This window comes from Myxine glutinosa, chromosome 1 (genome assembly GCF_964187855.1).
Source record: "Myxine glutinosa chromosome 1, kmMyxGlut1.1, whole genome shotgun sequence".
In the NCBI taxonomy this organism is placed as follows: Eukaryota; Metazoa; Chordata; class Myxini; order Myxiniformes; family Myxinidae; genus Myxine; species Myxine glutinosa.
Genome location: NC_136261.1, coordinates 212,444,864 through 212,462,496, shown reverse-complemented (window position 1 = coordinate 212,462,496; position 17,633 = coordinate 212,444,864). Strand labels below are relative to the sequence as shown.

Sequence of the window (17,633 nt, the reverse complement as noted above, 5' to 3'; positions counted from 1 at the left end):
TGACGTCATCGGTCACGTGGTTCGGCCGCCAAATTTGTTTTAACACAAAAGCCTTAAAAAACACTGAAAATACATCCTGACGAGGGTTTGCAATCTCTGATTGCTCTTTTTCTTGTTTATTCTTGCATTCCATTATGTAAATTGTTGGTAGGGTAGGCCAGAGTGAGCACACCTTCAATCACAATATTGTACAGTTTTAATGCTTGGGTGTGTACAGTGCTGCTGCTGTGAAAAGCTTGGGTTCTGTAAAAGTCATGCCATCATCAATATAACAATTTGTTTATTTGCTTTATTAATTTTTGGAGATTTATATAAAAAACTTTATTGGGCAAACGTTTCTACTCCCGCTAGGGAGGTGTGTGTGTGTGTGTGTGTGTGTGTGTGTGTGTGTGTGTGTGTGTGTGTGTGTGTGTGTGTGTGTGTGTGTGTGTGTGTGTGTGTGTGTGTGTGTGTGTGTGTGTGTGTGTGTGTGTGTGTAAAAACAAAAACAAGATATTTGGATGAAAGTTGGTGGGATGATTGCCATTGGGATAAGGAAGAATTGATTAGTTTTTGGTGAAGCTCAGGATATTATTCCGGATCCAGGAATTTTTTGAAGGATTTTTTTACCATTGGAAGAGAGGTCTCAGCAGCGGCCACCCACGGCGGGAGAATGCGCTCTACTGAGTGGCGTTCTAGTTTTCATTCTGAAGTGACGAGAAGCACCATGTAATCAAACCCACAAATTGGAAGAGGATATAGGCAATAGATATCTGGCGGTAATGCTGTTAAATTAATGGAATGCACATTCTGTTTAGGTCGTTTAAATTCTTTGTTTGCTTTTTATTAGCTTACTATAATATAAGACCCGTCACTTTGCTGATGAAAATACCAATCTTTGCTGTGACGGCTAATCTACGGGGGAAGAAAAAAAAAAAGGATTCCTGGGAGATCCTGCTCTCCGTGCAGGGATAACCAACATCGCGTGTTGGCATTTGCAGTTTTGACATGCTTGTCCATGTACCCATAAAAAAAGAAATTTGGGATCGCAAACACTCCCGGGAGTTATCCAAATCCACCGTAGTTGGATTTATTTTTAAAAACCACCTTTAGAGGCCATTTTTCCCCGCAAAGCGGGGGTTGGCCTTTTTCGGGAACCGTGGTTGTTGTTGTTTTTCGGTCCCCTTTTTGAAGCAATGCTTTACGGCAGGATGCCCTTCCTGACGCCAACCCTTTTTGCCGCCTTTAACGACAAACAGGGAATTACCAGTGAACTGGTACTCAATTAGCCGACCTCGGAAGGATGACAGGCTGAGTCAACCCCCCTGGCGTTAATTCAGCAATCGACCGGGATTCGAACCCAGGATCCTTGGATCCTAAGCCGGCACCCTAGCCGCTAGCCCAACACCAGGGTTAGTTGGATTTATTGAAATCCGTTAATCCGTTCTCGAATTATAACACGACAAACAGAAAGACAGACACGGCTCCTTTTATAATATGGATAGACTAGCAGAATTACCCTGCGTTGCCCAGCGTCAATTATTTTATGTTTGTTTTTTCCTATTTTTTTTGTGGGTGCTTAAACACTTCCGACACAAACTAAGTACAATTTGTATTTAATATCATAATAACACGCACTCACTAATCGGGGATAATTTAATATTACCTTTCACATAGCTACAAAGGCTCAGGCACTATAGAGCAATATTTTAAAATCCAAAGAAAATCTAACTTTTTTTCTTTCTTTTTTTCGTTTTCTTCAACATTTGTATTCTGTATACCGTATATAATTGTTTTACCAACAATTCCTGGCACTCACTGATGAACCCCTGAAAGTTTGACGAAGATCCGTTCTGCCATCTCTGAGAAAATGACTAGGCACACACAGACAAACAGCTCTCAGTATAGATTTCAAACCAAAGCCACAGCACATAGAATAAATAATAAATCGTTTTTAGAAAATAAATAATTATCAATTAAAACCTTTTGTGATTTTTCTTTTTTTCTTCAAGTTTCTTGTTTTGAATCTTGATCTGATATTTGCTCATTTCTTGTCATAGGGTGTCTTGTTGTATGGCCCTCCTGGAACCGGAAAGACGCTGCTCGCCCGAGCTGTTGCTCACCACACCGAGTGCACTTTTATTCGTGTGTCGGGTTCTGAACTCGTGCAGAAGTTCATTGGCGAAGGCAAGTATGTGGTTCTGTTTTGCTCCTTTTACAGTCTTGTGGCTGGACTTGTCTCAGGCTGGACTTGTGGCTGGACTTGTCTCAAATCCATATAATTTGTACTGTATATTGTCAAGTCTGTTACTGCTCTCCCCTCTGGGCTGGTGCTCCTGCCTCACACCTAGCTCGTCTTCACGCTGTTGAAACCAAAGCGTTCAGAATCATTAGAATCTCCCGTGATGAAGCTACCTCCGAGGGCCTTTCACTTACTCACCGCAGGCAGGTTGGTGGTCTTTCTGTCTTCTACCGACTCCTCTCCGGCCTTGCTCCTCCATCTCTCTCTGGGCTCTGTCCCCCAAATATTCCTACAGGTCCCACAAGATCTGCCTGCAACCCTCTTATGGTTAAACTGCCAAAATCAAGACTCTCTGCTCACCTTCACTCCTTCATTCCTCTTTTCTCCCACCTCTGGAACAAACTCCCTCACTCTCTTCCATCCCACTCCTCCCTCCAGGTCTTTAAAACAGCTGTTCACCACCATCTCTTATCTTCCCCCATCCAAAACCTTGATCTTTTCTACCCCCGCTAATTTCACCCCAAATCCTCATTTTTGAAATACCAACTTCTTTCCTGGAAGTCCTTGGTGCCATTGTGTTTGTACTTCTCCCAACGCCCTGCCCCCTTCCCACGCCGCCTCCCCCCAAGCCCTCTCCTTCCCACACATTCCCGATGTCCCTGCTCTCAAATGTTGTGTTTATGTGCTTCCCCTTCTCTCCCCATCTTGTCTACCGCTCCCCTTTTTATATACTTTGTTTGTCTGTTTGATTTGTTTGTGTGATAAATGTTAGCTCTTTCACGATCCTCGATTATGTATTTTTTTTTAAAAAGTCCGCGTCCAATGAAGACGAACCAGCCTTAGACGGATAGCCGGTTGGTCTTACACGACAAACCAGGCAGTCAAGCCGAAAATTGGCGGTACTTTTTGACGCGCGCAGGACAAAAGGCAATGGGGTGCTTAGCTGCATGGAGCTCACGGGGCTTATATCCGAAACCCACGAACACAGAAACACGACACAAGAAATGAAATGTACAATAATGGATTTAATGAAATTAAATCACAGAAATAAAATGAATGGTGAGGTAAATCTATAATCCTAACTTGAGACGTCTACTCAGACACGAAGACAGACAGGGGAATGATTAAAGAAAATAAAGGAAAATCCCCCTTTTTTGCTGGCACTCAGCTCTGGTCTCGACTAGCACTTTGGTGAGGTCGGTCGATGAGAAGACCACACGCTGAAGCGCCCAAACAATGGTGCCAGCACACCGAGCCGTGCAGCAGGCAGCCAAACGTCTCCCGCTCAATCCCGGCACAGCCAGCACAACACAGTCCTCAGCTCCCCGAAGAGCACCGCGTCAAACAACACCCTTGGCTCCCATGTTACAAGGTTCTCTGGGCTCCAAACAGTTCTCCTCATAATCGCACCTGAGAAAACAGCGACCGCCTGAGACGAAAGCCAGAACAAGAGAGACTGATTCTTCTTCCTCCCTTTTCGAAGTCTCTCGATGACATCACCCTGACCAATCATGCGCGGGGGGCAGGGCCTCGCGGGGGCAGGGCCTCACGGCCCCCCTGACCACCCGCCGATTCTCTGCCTCTACTGTGCGGGGCTTAGTTGCCGATTACGATTCCTTCAAGGCAGGGTTTATTTGTCGATCGTAATGTTCAGATCCTGTCGGCTGTGGTGGGGCGGGGTTCAGCCCAATCCGGGATGTTCGGGTTTCTGTCGGCATTTATGTCTGTAGTTTTGGTTTAATGGAGCAATCGTTGTTGTTGTTGTAATTGTAAAGATGTTTTTATGCCTGGCTTGTTATAATTGTAAGAACATAGGGGAAATCACAGGAAGCAATCACATACTGGGAGAACTACCCTTAGACCCTACCTAATTAGCATGTCTTCACCCGCGTGTGAAGAACACATAAAAACAACCTTAAGCTCACAGTTTTTCGACTTGCATACATCGAGATTGGCTTCTTACTCACACGCGGTCCATGCTAATACTACACAATCCTATCTCCACTATGGTATGTCATCACCTACCCCCACAAACGTATATTGTCCTGTGACATCAACAGGTTCTCGCATGGTACGCGAGCTGTTTGTGATGGCACGGGAGCATGCTCCTTCCATTATATTCATGGACGAGATTGATTCCATTGGCTCTTCGCGACTCGAGGGAGGCTCAGGTGGGGATAGTGAAGTACAGCGCACTATGCTAGAGCTCTTGAACCAGCTTGATGGTTTTGAGGCGACCAAGAACATCAAGGTACCTTTTGCGACGATCACTTTACATTTGAGTATGCTTTGTTGATGGAAAATACTTTTATCAGATTTACTTTGGGCAAGCACCCATTGAGTCCCAGTTCACTGGTAATTCCCTGTTTGTCGTTAAAGGCGGCAAAAAGGGTTGGCGTCAGGAAGGGCATCCGGCCGTAAAACATTGCTTCAAAAAGGGGACCGAAAAACAACAACAACCACGGTTCCCGAAAAAGGCCAACCCCCGCTTTGCGGGGAAAAATGGCCTCTAAAGGTGGTTATTTTTTTTTAAGTACCCATAAAGCCCTTACTATTTTATTCTTGGTCCCCCTACCGGTTTCACCGGAGAGAACTATAGGTTTGCTCTCGTCCATCTGTTTACTTGTCTGCCCGTCCCACCTGTGGTTTTCTAGACTTTTTCCCCATACCCTTTGACATATTCAATTGAAACTTGGTATATGGTGGCTTTATTATGATAAGTTAAAGAAACCAACCTATTCTGTAGCTTTGCATACCAAACATAGTGTGTGTGTGTGTGTGTGTGTGTGTGTGTGTGTGTGTGTGTGTGTGTGTGTGTGTGTGTGTGTGTGTGTGTGTGTGTGTGTGTGTGTGTGTGTGTGTGTGTGTGTGTGTGTGTGTGTGTGTGTGTGTGTGTGTGTGTGTGTGTGTGTGTGTGTGTGTGTGTGTGTATATATATATATATATACACGCACACATCACACACACATCACAATTATTAATTGGGACCAGAAGGGACACGTATTGCAAAGCAATTCTCCCTCGTTTTAAAAAATGTCCAAGTCTCAAAGAGGAGCATATAATACTATATCATAGGATAAGGATATTGTGAGAGATTGGTATCCTTTGTCATGAATTGCCACACTATTTAATACAATGTATTTAACCGACACATTATGTTATGTGGTTCTTGAATGGGCTGTTCAGCCTGGGTTTGCATCTTTACCCAGCTATTAACTTGCCACTCTCGTGTTTTTTCTTCTTTATTTATTTTTGTTCCATCGACATTCTTCTCTCCAGTGATGCAAATGTACAAGGCATTTGGTCTGAATGTAGAGTACATAACTTCACCGCATCTCTCTGCACAAAGTCTTTTTGTGTGGGTGATCAGTGGTGTGAGTGTCTTGTCCATCTACCTGATGAATAAAATGACTGAGGAGAGATCACATGTCACGTTTATTTACAATGTCATTCATTGAACTTCATGTCAAATAGAAATGGAACAAGTGAATGTTGCTGTTAATTGTCTATATTCATCATGTACATATTTATTTTTAAAATCCTGTACATATTGTCTTTAAATTGCTTTATTAATTTATCACCTATTTCCTCATGCGTGTGACCCATGCAGGGTTAGTTGGGGTGTTCATGGGAAGCGGGTTAAGCTGGAAGACCTGTCTGCCATCACTGGTTGTCGGTGGACATTAAATATGCCACGTAGTCCTTTGCAAAGAGTAGGCAAGTTATTGCCGGCTCCCTGGTAATCTTACAAATTCCTGCCCTGACTGATTTATGGTCCACACCAAACCACTCGGCTTAACCCTAACTATTGCTCAGGAACTGCTTAAGTACCGCTGATGGGGACATTTGTTTGACAATCGTGCATTAATGATGTCTGTAAAATTGGGTTTCAACATCCTGGACCAAAATTTTGTAATCGATCATTTAATTGACCAGGTCATTTATTTGGGGAATGTTTTTGTTAGCGATGACTAGTAACTGCACTGTTTTGTTTGCTTATTTTTGGGGTTGAGTTGGAGTTTGTTAGAAAATCTGTTGCAGTAATGTTTTCCAAAAGTAGGTGCAGTTTTTTTATGATAATTGTTGTTTCTTGCTTTGGTACAGAATTCTGTTCTTGCTGCTTTAGTTTTGAATACTTTATTCTGCTCTGCCCCGTTGATCATTGATCGTTCACTAGGTGATCATGGCCACAAATCGTATCGACATCTTGGATCCTGCCCTGCTTAGACCAGGACGCATCGATAGGAAGATTGAATTTCCTCCTCCCAATGAAGAGGTGCATTTTTCTTTAAGTTGTATGTCTGTGGTATCCTTTACTCCCCCCCACCCCCCTCCAAGCCATCTGTGCTGTGAAATGTGCTTTTGATTCGAATTGGAGTAAATGTATTAAATAACTAGAGTTCCTAGAACACCTTCCCCTGTACAGTTGTGAGAAAAATGACATGGGAAGGGTCTTTTCAACTATTGCTTTGCTTTCCGTTTCCGAGTACGATCTATATTTCCTATGAGTCGTGATTGTGTCTGAATCGTGATATTTCCCAACACTGAGAGCGTAAGCAGCAAATTTGGCTGGTCAAGATGCCATTAAATTTTGTTTTGTCCAAGTACTGTAAACCGGAGGTTTTTTGGAAGTGCCAAGATGGCGATTGGTGTTCCAGTGTTCACGTATATAATATTTCATTTGAAATAAAATAAAGTTTTTAAAGGTTGTAAGGAAAAAAAAATTCATAAGTTTACTGTCATTGAGGCAGTGTTTTTTACACCACCTTATTTAACATCATTAGTTATTCGTGCCTGTTTGTGTCCTTTGACATCCCTAAAAATAGTAATTTTCCTTTTTGGAATGGTTTTCAATTTAGTTTGACTGCCAAACAGAGTAAAAAATGATCTTGCTCATCTCTGTGCATGCGCGATCAGGACGAGACCCCGTACAATTTGCCAAATTCAGAGCCAAAGAAAGTACTGCGAAACTGCTGGTTTGTGGTCTGCCGTGTTCAACATATAACACTCAATTGAAATTGAATTCTTCCTCAATCATGGACTGACGTCTGTAGACAGACACACAAAGTGAGCTTCACCCTGCTTTTCACTTTTCACAGGATAAAAATGAGTCTGGTTTGTTCACTTGCATCCATTAATTTGCCTCGTTTATTGTCAAAGGGATGCTATAGGGTATTGTAATTGGTCTGTGAGTCTGCCTGCAGAGTGTTAGTACAGGTTGGTTCATTCTAAGCTCCACTGTAATCTGTATACCATGGCAATACTGCATCGTTAAATGCTCTGTCTTGTTTATGTTTGTATTTGCTTTTACCTATTTAAGGCCCGTTTGGATATCCTCAAGATTCACTCTCGCAAGATGAACCTGACACGAGGCATAAACCTAAGAAAAATTGCAGAATTGATGCCAGGGGCATCCGGAGCAGAGGTCAAGGTAAAATTGGTGGGGATCGGGGGAGGACACTGCAAGAAGCCGTATTCACATTATGTTAGTCAATGTGCAAGTTTTAAAAACCACATCAACTTTTTTGGATATTCCTGTAAACAAACTTTTATTTCTATTTCAGTATCTTGTAGTCGTGTTTTTCAAGTTGCTGATTAGTTGGTTACGATGGGCATGCTGTTTTACCAATTTATATTGGATTTCAGTTTTTTTGTTTATTTATTTATTTATTTTCCTCTTTTATTGTCAAAATAATTGTGATCGCACAAAATATGTTTCAAATAAATGCATTCAATAAATTACAGATGCGCTACCCGTCTACCGTGTGCTATAGTCCGGCAGCTAAGCTAAATATAGCATAACAATTGTGCATTTTGTGAGGAAAGCATCAAATTTGGCACACTTGTAGACTATCGTATTATGAAAAGATCTGGATATTGGGCCATCTCAGATTCAGAGATTTGATTTTTGCAAGATTTGCAGATTTGCAAGCTGAGATTGCAACGCCAGGGACGGCCGACTCCTTCCTGCGAGCTGCCTACGTTACCCGCACAAGAAGAGCTCATCAAATCACTGCAGCGGCACTGCACATCCTGCAACACCGTGCGTATGAACGCCACTGTATGACATATGCTGATGATGCAGAAGACCTGCCTGAGTTCGAAGACTGGTGTCACCAGAGATAAGAGGAGAAGACATTCCCAACTTTCAGTACTGGGCAACTGTGCTGGAACTAGAGATGTTGGTACTGGTCTACGTGCGTTCTCTGCGGCAGGCTTCATTCACGATGTACCTTGATGCCCTGACGGAACTGGTCCCATGGTTCCATGCCTTAGACCACACACACTATGCCAGGTGGGTCCCTGTTCACCTGAGGGACATGGTTGCACTCCCAATGAAGCACCCAGATGTAGCCAGATAATTCAGGGCTGGCAACTTCACTGTACAGAAGACGAAGAAGGTGTTCTCTTCGATCCCAATCGAATCGAAATCTTGCAAAAATCAAATCTCTGAATCTGAGCTGGCCCAATATCCAGATGTTTTCATAATATGATAGTCTACTCGTGTGCCAACTTTGGTGCTTTCCTCACAAAATGCACAATTGTTATGCTAAGTTGCCCCACTACTAACCAAGCATGGCACGTATCTTAAAATATAAAGGCTTTGATATGTCCCATTCACTGCTGCGTCTCGTAGTTATAGTCCTGATGAGAACGCAAAATGGGAACTTTTGTGCGATTATCTGCGTTGGCGAGGTGGAAACCACACGGTGCTGGTACGGTGCACTTGAGAAAGTAACGCAAACCAGTGGCTCCTATCTGGTTTAACATTAGATGTGATTGGTCAGCTGAGCCTCAGTAGGAATTTGCAATTAATTTTGTTCCAATGAGAGCTTTCATACAAACTTTGCCATTCTATACACCATGTGCTCATAGTTGTATTGTTGAGTGTTATTGAATGTGAAAATTTGCACAAAATCAGCTCTTTTCCCCTTGGCGGTGTAAAAATATCACATGACTTCAAAACCGATGGATTTTCGAAGAGCATTTGGAGAGCGAATGGATGAGGGGCAGGTGAAAGTTATTGATGCTTCTGTGAAAAATGCGTTGGTTGGAAAATATAAGTTGAAGGCATTGTTCTCTCTGTGTTCTGAAGTTACCAGAACCAGCTAAAGCTTTTTGTTTGTAGTGCAATGCGGATTGAAAGTACTGGGAGGGAGGCCTTCAAGTTATAAAGCAACACCACGAAGATTCATTGAGATGAAAGGGGCAGAGGAAATGACAAAAGAAGAGCAGAGAATAGAAATAATAACTGACAAGTTATTTGTGAATTGTAGTTACACCAAGTTGCTCCTACACTTTTATGCAAGTGTATTGCTACTCCTGAAGAAAAGTGTGCCCTCTTCCAGCAGAGGGTCAAATTCACAAACTCCATGATCTTCTTCTTTTGTATGCAGCACAAGGCTGTTGGGCTGCATCATTGGCTAGGGGGCACGGCTGAGCCGCTGATGCAATGCTCCCTGTAGGTTAGGGCAGGAATTTGTAATTTCGCCGTGGTGTCAGCGATAGTCCGCTTGCTCTTCACGAAAGACACCGTGGGATCTTTCACTTCCACAAACGAATATGGGCAGCCCGTTTAACATCCACCCGAGGGACGGCACACGTTGATGAATCACCCTGCCTGTGAAACACCGGGATGACAAATTATAATCTGTCATCTGATGATGAATGAATGAATGATCGTTTTAAAGGCCATTTTTCCCCGCTACAGCGGGGGTTAGCCTTGCGGGCCCCATGACAATCATGGTTCCCTGTTTGAGGCAATGTTTTTATGGCCGGATGCCCTTCCTGACGCCAACCCTTGGTCGCCTCTTACGATGCGCAGGGATACGGTGTACCTATTCTGAATCGGGGTGCACACCGTGATCATTCATCCCAGCAAGCTGGTACTCAATTTGCCGACCTCGGAAGGATGACAGGCTGAGTCAACCCCCCTGGCGTTAATTCAGCGATCGACCGGGATTCGAACCCAGGATCCTAGGATCCCAAGCCGGCACCCTAACCACTAAGCCAACACCAGGCTATCTGATGATGATGAATTATAAATAATTATAGCTGGGTTGGGATTCAAATCCAGACTAGACAGCTCGGAGGAGAGTGTGTATCTCTAGGCCATCTCATCAGCCCCAACTCGATTTTTTTTTATTTTTTTTTTTTATACAAGATCGAGGCTCGTGAAAGAGCTAACATTAATCACACAAAAAGACAAACCGACACACAAAAAACAAGGGGGGCGGCAGACAAGATGGGGAGAGAGGGGGAAGGACACAAAAGAGAGGGGGAAGAGAGGGAAGGACACAAACACAACATTTGAGAGCAGGGACATCGGGAGGACTTGGGGGGAGGTGGGAGAGCAATAAAACATATGAACACTGCAAGGACTCTGGGGTGAATTACCGGGGGTAGAAAAGATCAAGGTTTTCGATGGGGGAAGATAAGAGATGGTGGTGAACAGCTGTTTTAAAGACCTGGAGGGAGGAGTGGGATTGAAGGGAGTGGGGGAGTTTGTTCCAGAGGCGGGAAAAAAGGGGAATGAAAGAGTGAAGGTGAGCAGAGAGCCTAGACTTTGGCAGTTTAACCATAAGAGGGTTGCAGGCAGATCTTGTGCGACCTGAAGGAATATTGGGGGGACAGAGCACAGAGAGAGCTGGGGGAGCAAGGCCGGAGAGGAGTCGGTAGAAGACAAAGACCACCAACCTGCCTGCGGTGAGTGAGTGAAAGGCCCTCGGTGTTGACTACATCGCAGGATATTCCAATGATTCTGAAAGCTTTGGCCTCAACAGCGTGAAGCCAAGCAAGGTGTGAGGCAGGAGCACCAGCCCAGAGGGGGGAACAGTATTCCATTGAGCTGTGGATGAAAGCCTTGTATGTGGTGAGGAGCTCAGGTGTGCCAAGGAAGGACTTCGCACGACGGAGGATGCCCAGTCGGCGACTGGCTTTGGAGGCCAGCTTGGAAATGTGGTTTTCCCAAGAAAGATCATGGCAGATAGTGAGACCCAAAAGCTTGAGCGACAGAACTTCTTGGAGAGGATTGTTGAGAAAGTAGATGGGAGGGTTGTCCAGTCGGTCCTTTCGGAGAGACATTGTAAGTGTGTGAGATTTGTCAGGATTGAAAGACATGTTCCACTTGTTTGACCAGTCTGTGATTTTGTCCAGGTCTGCAGAGAGTGAGGAGGCTGCAGACTGCCGATCTGAGGGATGAGGAATGGAGCGACAGAGAGTAGAGTCGTCAGCAAAGAGATAGAGAGGATTTTCAAGAGAGTCAGAGAGATCATTGATGAAGACCAGAAAAAGCACAGGGCCCAGAACACTACCTTGGGGAACTCCAGCCTGAACAGGAAGAGGAGATGAGAGAAACCCATTCAGGGCCACACGTTGACTACGACCAGAGAGGAAGTCCGCCAGCCATGCGTGGAGATTTCCATGGATACCAAAGGAGGAGAGTTTGGTGAGCAGAGCAGGGTGCCAGACCGTATCGAAGGCACGTGAAATGTCAAGGGAGACAGCTCTAATTTCCTGTTTGGCGTTGAGGACCTCCATCCATTGTTGAGAAAGCAGAAGCAGCATGTCCAGAGTAGAGTGACCAGGTCTGAAACCAAATTGATGATCAGAGATCAAGCCATTGGAGAAGAGGAAAGATTTAATGTCTGAAGCAATGATGGATTCCATGACTTTGCTGATAATTGGGAGAAGGCTGATTGGTCTGTAGTTGCTGGGATCTGTTTTTGCACCTTTTTTGTGCAAAGCGGTGATGTTGGCTGATTTCCAAGCAGATGGCAGATGACCTTGAGCAAAAGAGAGGGTGAAGAGAACAGAAAGAGGGAGTGAAAGAGCAGAAGAACATGATTTTCCTTGCAGGTTCCAGGACAAATGGACAAATGGACAGTTCCAGGACAGGACTTTCAACTCAATGATGAAAGAATGTAACCTAGCAGGAACCTTCTACGCGTTGTCTAGTTTCTACTCGACATTCGTGGGATTTGTACACAATAATGCAAGTGTGCGACTTTTCCTTACCAAGCCAGGTTCCAGGACAAATGCTGTGGATATGCAACAGTATTTTGCGTGTTACATCAAGCCAGAAGGATTATTTCATTCTAAATCGAGTCGTGTAAATGTGACGAGAAAGGCATCACTTCTGAAACTTGAAAACATTTTTGGTAGACCAATAGCAGAGGTCATCCTTGCCCAAGAAAAAAGTGAAAACAGCTTTCCTTGTAACAGGCCAGAATGCTTCGTCTACAGGGAAATACCTAGAGGACAAATTACCCTTGAACAACAGACTTGAACAATTCTCTGCATTAAACACCTTGGTGAGGATGCTCATATATACATTCCCTGTTTGTCGTTGAAGGCGGCAAAAAGGGTTGGCGTCAGGAAGGGCATCCGGCCGTAAAACATTGCTTCAAAAAGGGGACCAAAAAACAACAACTACCACGGTCCCCGAAAAGGCCAACCCCCGCTTTGCGGGGAAAAATGGCCTCTAAACGGTGGTTTAAACACCTTGGTGAGGAGTCCTACGAAGGTAATGAAGTCCCTCCCAAATCTCATCACCAATGTGCTGGATGAAAAAGATCTGCAAAGCTTCTGCCTTGAAGTGCACCATTACCATTCCAATCTGCAAGTACAAAAGCTGATACAATGCTTGATTGCCTAGAACTAAATGGCCTTGCCTAGAACTAGATGAAAAGCTGTAATGACCTCACAGTGGAAACAGTGTGACAGATAGACAGACGGAGAGATCCGGCTACTTTCATATATACATTAAAGCTATTCTCAGCTGCTTCAATGGGCCTCAGGTTGAGCGTTCATTGAGCATTATTAACTCCACGACTGAAGGTGGACAAAGGTTTATGTTTTCACCTGTTTGTCTCTGTGAGCAGGATAGCTCAAAGTTGTCGATGGTTTCAGCCAACAGCAACGTAGTGGACAGGTTTTGCCTGTCCTGTTTCGCCTGCTGATGGTATGCGCTCTACCGAGTGCCGTTCTAGTGGATAATGTAATAACCCCACAGACATCTTGCATTGGCATTGAAACATGTGATGCCATCCAAAGTGTCAAGATCATTTTACAAACATATGATGTCTGCTGTCAAGTTTTTCAATAGGAATGACATTTGTCATGTTCCAGTTAACCCTGTACTTGTCAAAAGCATGAGGTTATTGCATGAAATATATGCTAGAAACTGGAAGACATTAAGCCAAGAGAATGTAGCCAAAAGAGCTAAACTTTACATCAAGAAGGAAACTGCATCTGCCTAACAGAAAGCGAAGGAGATTAACATAATAGTTGCTCAGAAAGCACGAAAAATGCACAGGCTTGCAATGCTAACGAAGTTGGCCTCAGAGAAAACGGCGATGTGATGGGACGATGAACATTGAAAAGCAGCCATGACAGCTGGTAACATTATAAATGTGTGCATGCGTGTCTTCACACCTTGTTCGTATCATGCACCATGAGTGCACAGGTTGTTCCCTGCACGGTACACATTTCAAAATGTCAGGCAATGCTACACCTTTGATGTAACAAAACATTCCTAAGAAAGTTTGTCAAACGTGTCCAAAGTCTAACAGCTTCAAGGGGCCTTCGGGCCCCCTGGACCTCCGGCCAATTTTCCCATTTTTTTTTTTTCCAACGTCTAATATCATGCCTGAATTCTAGTTTATTAATATGAACGAGGTGCATTTATGTGCATGTGTTCTGTTTTGTTGCAGGGTGTGTGTACAGAAGCTGGTATGTATGCTTTACGAGAGAGGAGAGTACACGTGACGCAGGAGGACTTTGAAATGGCTGTAGCTAAGGTGAGTTTCTGTTTTGAAAGTTTTAATGTATGTATTTTTTCAGATGAGCTGGATATTTCCCAATCCATGGATTTTTTTTTTTGTTGTTTTTTTTTTTGTTATTGATGGAAACATTTGAAAATGGTGAGGAATCTGCATTTAGCATTTTAATTACTCCTCGTGTCTGACTTTGTCTTCATCTATTTTTTGTATTTTTCATCACACTACATGCAGTGTGTTCATTCATTCCAACATTTTCCTTTCTTTGCTCTCCTCCAGGTGATGCAAAAAGACAGTGAGAAAAACATGTCCATCAAGAAACTATGGAAGTGAAAATGTTGCCGTTTCTGTCTGGTTGTAGTGTAAGCTTTTCTGCTGTTTATATTTCTAGATGGAATGCATGTTGTGGATGGGGGTAAGATTTTTCTTTGGTTGTTAAATTGAATACCTTGACTTTGTGTGATCTCCCTGTTTTGGTTTTCGATTTTCATCTCAAAATGCTTGAACATTTTCTCCAGACATCTGGTTGTACTACTTTGGTTTTGACAAACATTCTCAATCTGCTGTAAATGTCAATTGCAAGCATTATTATTCTTGTTTTTTTTCATGTGACGTACTACAAAACTGGAGTCTGTTTCACCAGGCTGGGTGAAGTAAAGCACGTCTACCGACCTACACCTGTTCCTCAGAACACCTGTTTCCTTTAAATCCTGGCTTTGAAGATGGGACTTGACATCAATGGTTGTCCGACTGTCAGGGGCAGGCTATTTTGTCCGGATAAGTGAAATCCTCAACAAATCTGTTCGAAGGACTGTTCAAATCACCGTTCATAAATGTAATAACCTTGACGTAATGTTATCATCAGACATAGCTGTTTTCTGTGTAAACAACAACAAGCAACAGGCTTTTAAAGGCCATTTTCCCTGCAAGAGCAGGGGTTAGCCTGTTTTCCGTGTAAAACGACAGTGATTAGCAATGATGAGGCCCCTCCCATCCCCTCCACTCCGCCCCCATTCACATCGACGGAAATGTCCATATCGGCACCAGAGGGGCTTTTTATAAGACACTTATGGCAATGTAGTTGATGCCGCTATCTCCTCCGCTTCAACGATGTAGCAGCACCACAATAATGGCAATGTGAAGGGCTCCTCAATTTAATGCAGAGTGATAAAGGTCAGTTAATTCAGCACCACGAGCACGGCGATATTTGGCGAGCTACGTATGACTGGTAACCCAGCATCAAATACGGAGACAGTCCGGTCGATGTGAATGAGTGCCATCTAATTTGATATGGACATTTTTATGACCGATACATTGTTTTCAAGGCAATATAGTTGGGTTTACGACGGGTTTACGAATGTGAATGGGTTTACGACGGAGTCCTACTCCTTTGCAATACCGGAGTATGATCCAGAGCTTTGATTCGAGGAGGACCGTAGAAGATATTTCTAGATCCGACCACCCCTACACACACCAATTAAAATTTCAGAAACAAATTACTATCATCCCACATGCTCACAGTACGAATTGTTGGGCAGGTGCAGACGTTGATGGCACCGGTACAATCTAAAACCTACCTGTTGCGTGGGCAGGGAGAGGGGATGTTAATGTTTATCTTTTTGAAGTGTCATCGGAACGTAAAACGGCATGTCTTTGCAATTCAAGTGTTTATGTACAACTGTATTTGCTTTTAGTCCCCTTTGCCCCCTTTTGCTGTTCTGTCTCTCTGTGACTTGTGATTTGTGGAATAAGTGTGCTGAAAATTAAAGCTTTTTTTTTTTAAGCAAAAACCCTTTTGTTATTTGTGTGTTTAAAGTGGCCAAATGCTAACTTCCTTTTGTATATTCTGTATTTGTATTTTGAGGCTTGTGGATGTCAACTCGCAGTAATACAAACATGCAAGTGGGGATAAAAGGCATGCACATTGAATGGAATAAAAAAATGTAAATGTTGACTTTTCAATGAAAGAAATCAACTTTATAAATTACATATATGAAGAGATGTCATATGAAAATGTAATAAATGACACCACAGAGGGTAAAATGACGCATCAAAATGTCATCCATGAAAAATGACCATGAAAAAGCCTTGATTTCTGAAGGGGATTTGATGATTTCTTTTCTTTTCCGAAAGGAATATGGAGCATTGTTAGCCTGAAATGGCATTGAAAGACTCCAGAAAATTGAAAAAGATGCGATTGACAATTGTTGTTTTTTTAAAGCAGTACATGCATGATAAAAAAAAAAAAAACCACCTTTAGAGGCCAAATTGTTACGGACGCGCTTAGGATGTTATTTTTGACCGAGCGGTTGGTATGCCCGCGACCGAACAGTTATTCCCCGACTAAACCCCGATTCCACCCAGACGTTGACCAAATCGCGCTATGCTAAATCAATGATGGAAAGGACACAACGACTGGGATAGATGAAACGACGCAAGGGAACAGTTCTCAAGACCTCCGGAGGAGGGTATAATTACAGTGGTGGAGAAAAGGGGGTATTGGTATGATGATATTGCATGATATCACATGATATCACATGCATGATATTGGAAGTAAATGGAGTAAAGTAGAATCTGTCTCTTAATTTGCTAGAACAGCTGGTTCCAATTTTGGTCTGCTGAAAGTGAGCCAAGGCCTGATTTCTTACCCAAAATTCTGTATCTCAGGTTGAAGTGCAATAATTGTCTTTCATAAATTATACCTCTAGTCCCTCTTCAAGGTTGCCTTTTCTGGAAATGGACAGTAGTGTTCCTGAAAATGACAAAAAGGTGGATCTTTGTTGGTCTCTCTGGAACCAAGTACAGCAAACACTCCACCATAAAAAGTCTGAAAGTCTAAGAGCGGTGTAGCCGGGCTTGTTTAATATTTTAGTTGAAGAGGATAGTATTACCTGGGTGGATACCAGTTAGCAAATAATGCAAGTATTAAATTATTTTGAAGTACTCTAAGTCTCTAAGCTGCCTGTCACCATGGAAATGAAGAGATTGCATTGAGACACTGGTTTATTCTGCATGTTTCGTGTCAACAATGAACCAACCATACACCGCTTCAATCTAGTACCTTTGCAGACATTACAAAGGGTTACGATTATATTTACTATATTATTATTAACATTATTATAAAACAATACCACTGTATTAATAAACCTGGGCTAATTTGCCTGAAGGTGAGGCAGGAAGCCTAAGGTCGATATGCACCGAGTCGTTGGAAGACACATAACGTCTATGCTTTCGATATTTGATGGTAATTTTAACAATCGGTTTTGTTTGTGTTTCACACTGAATGAGAAACGTGAAGGTAGAGCATGGAGATTGTGATATATGACAGGTTCGACGATATGTTCGGCCTGAACTGCATATAAATCAAAATGGCGGTGTGTGGTCAGCCGTCGTACCGCCGTAATGACATCACAGACGTAACACATCACATCACCCCTGTCATGTGACCAGATCTTCAGCTCTGGTGTACAAATGTACATTTGTGAGGGACTTAGAGACAGACAAATACTGTTCTAGACGGCTTTACTCAACAGGCTACCTGAACGTAGAATTGATATGATTGTTGAAGTACTGTTTCAGCGGTCATTTGAAGTGCCTTTTAGCACGAGGGATGTGCAGAACATCTGATTGCA

At 43.1% G+C, this 17,633-nt stretch overlaps 1 protein-coding gene across 4 annotated transcripts in view; it reads left to right on the top strand.

Moving 5' to 3' along the window:
• PSMC5 (proteasome 26S subunit, ATPase 5) overlaps positions 1–15,955 on the top strand; it is a 31,877-nt gene extending 15,922 nt beyond the window's left edge. The window contains exons 7-13 of one of the 4 annotated variants that reach the window (XM_078783238.1): positions 2,040–2,166; positions 4,282–4,472; positions 6,399–6,497; positions 7,542–7,652; positions 13,936–14,022; positions 14,281–14,363; positions 14,632–15,955. In XM_078783238.1, the coding sequence (XP_078639364.1) occupies positions 2,040–2,166; positions 4,282–4,472; positions 6,399–6,497; positions 7,542–7,652; positions 13,936–14,022; positions 14,281–14,334 (669 nt within the window). In that variant the 3' untranslated portion in view covers positions 14,335–14,363; positions 14,632–15,955. Of the gene's footprint in view, positions 1–2,039; positions 2,167–4,281; positions 4,473–6,398; positions 6,498–7,541; positions 7,653–13,935; positions 14,023–14,280 lie in introns of all 4 variants that reach the window. The other 3 variants (XM_078783232.1, XM_078783253.1, XM_078783244.1) reach the window with 3 other exon arrangements.
• The last annotated feature ends 1,678 nt before the right edge of the window (positions 15,956–17,633 follow it).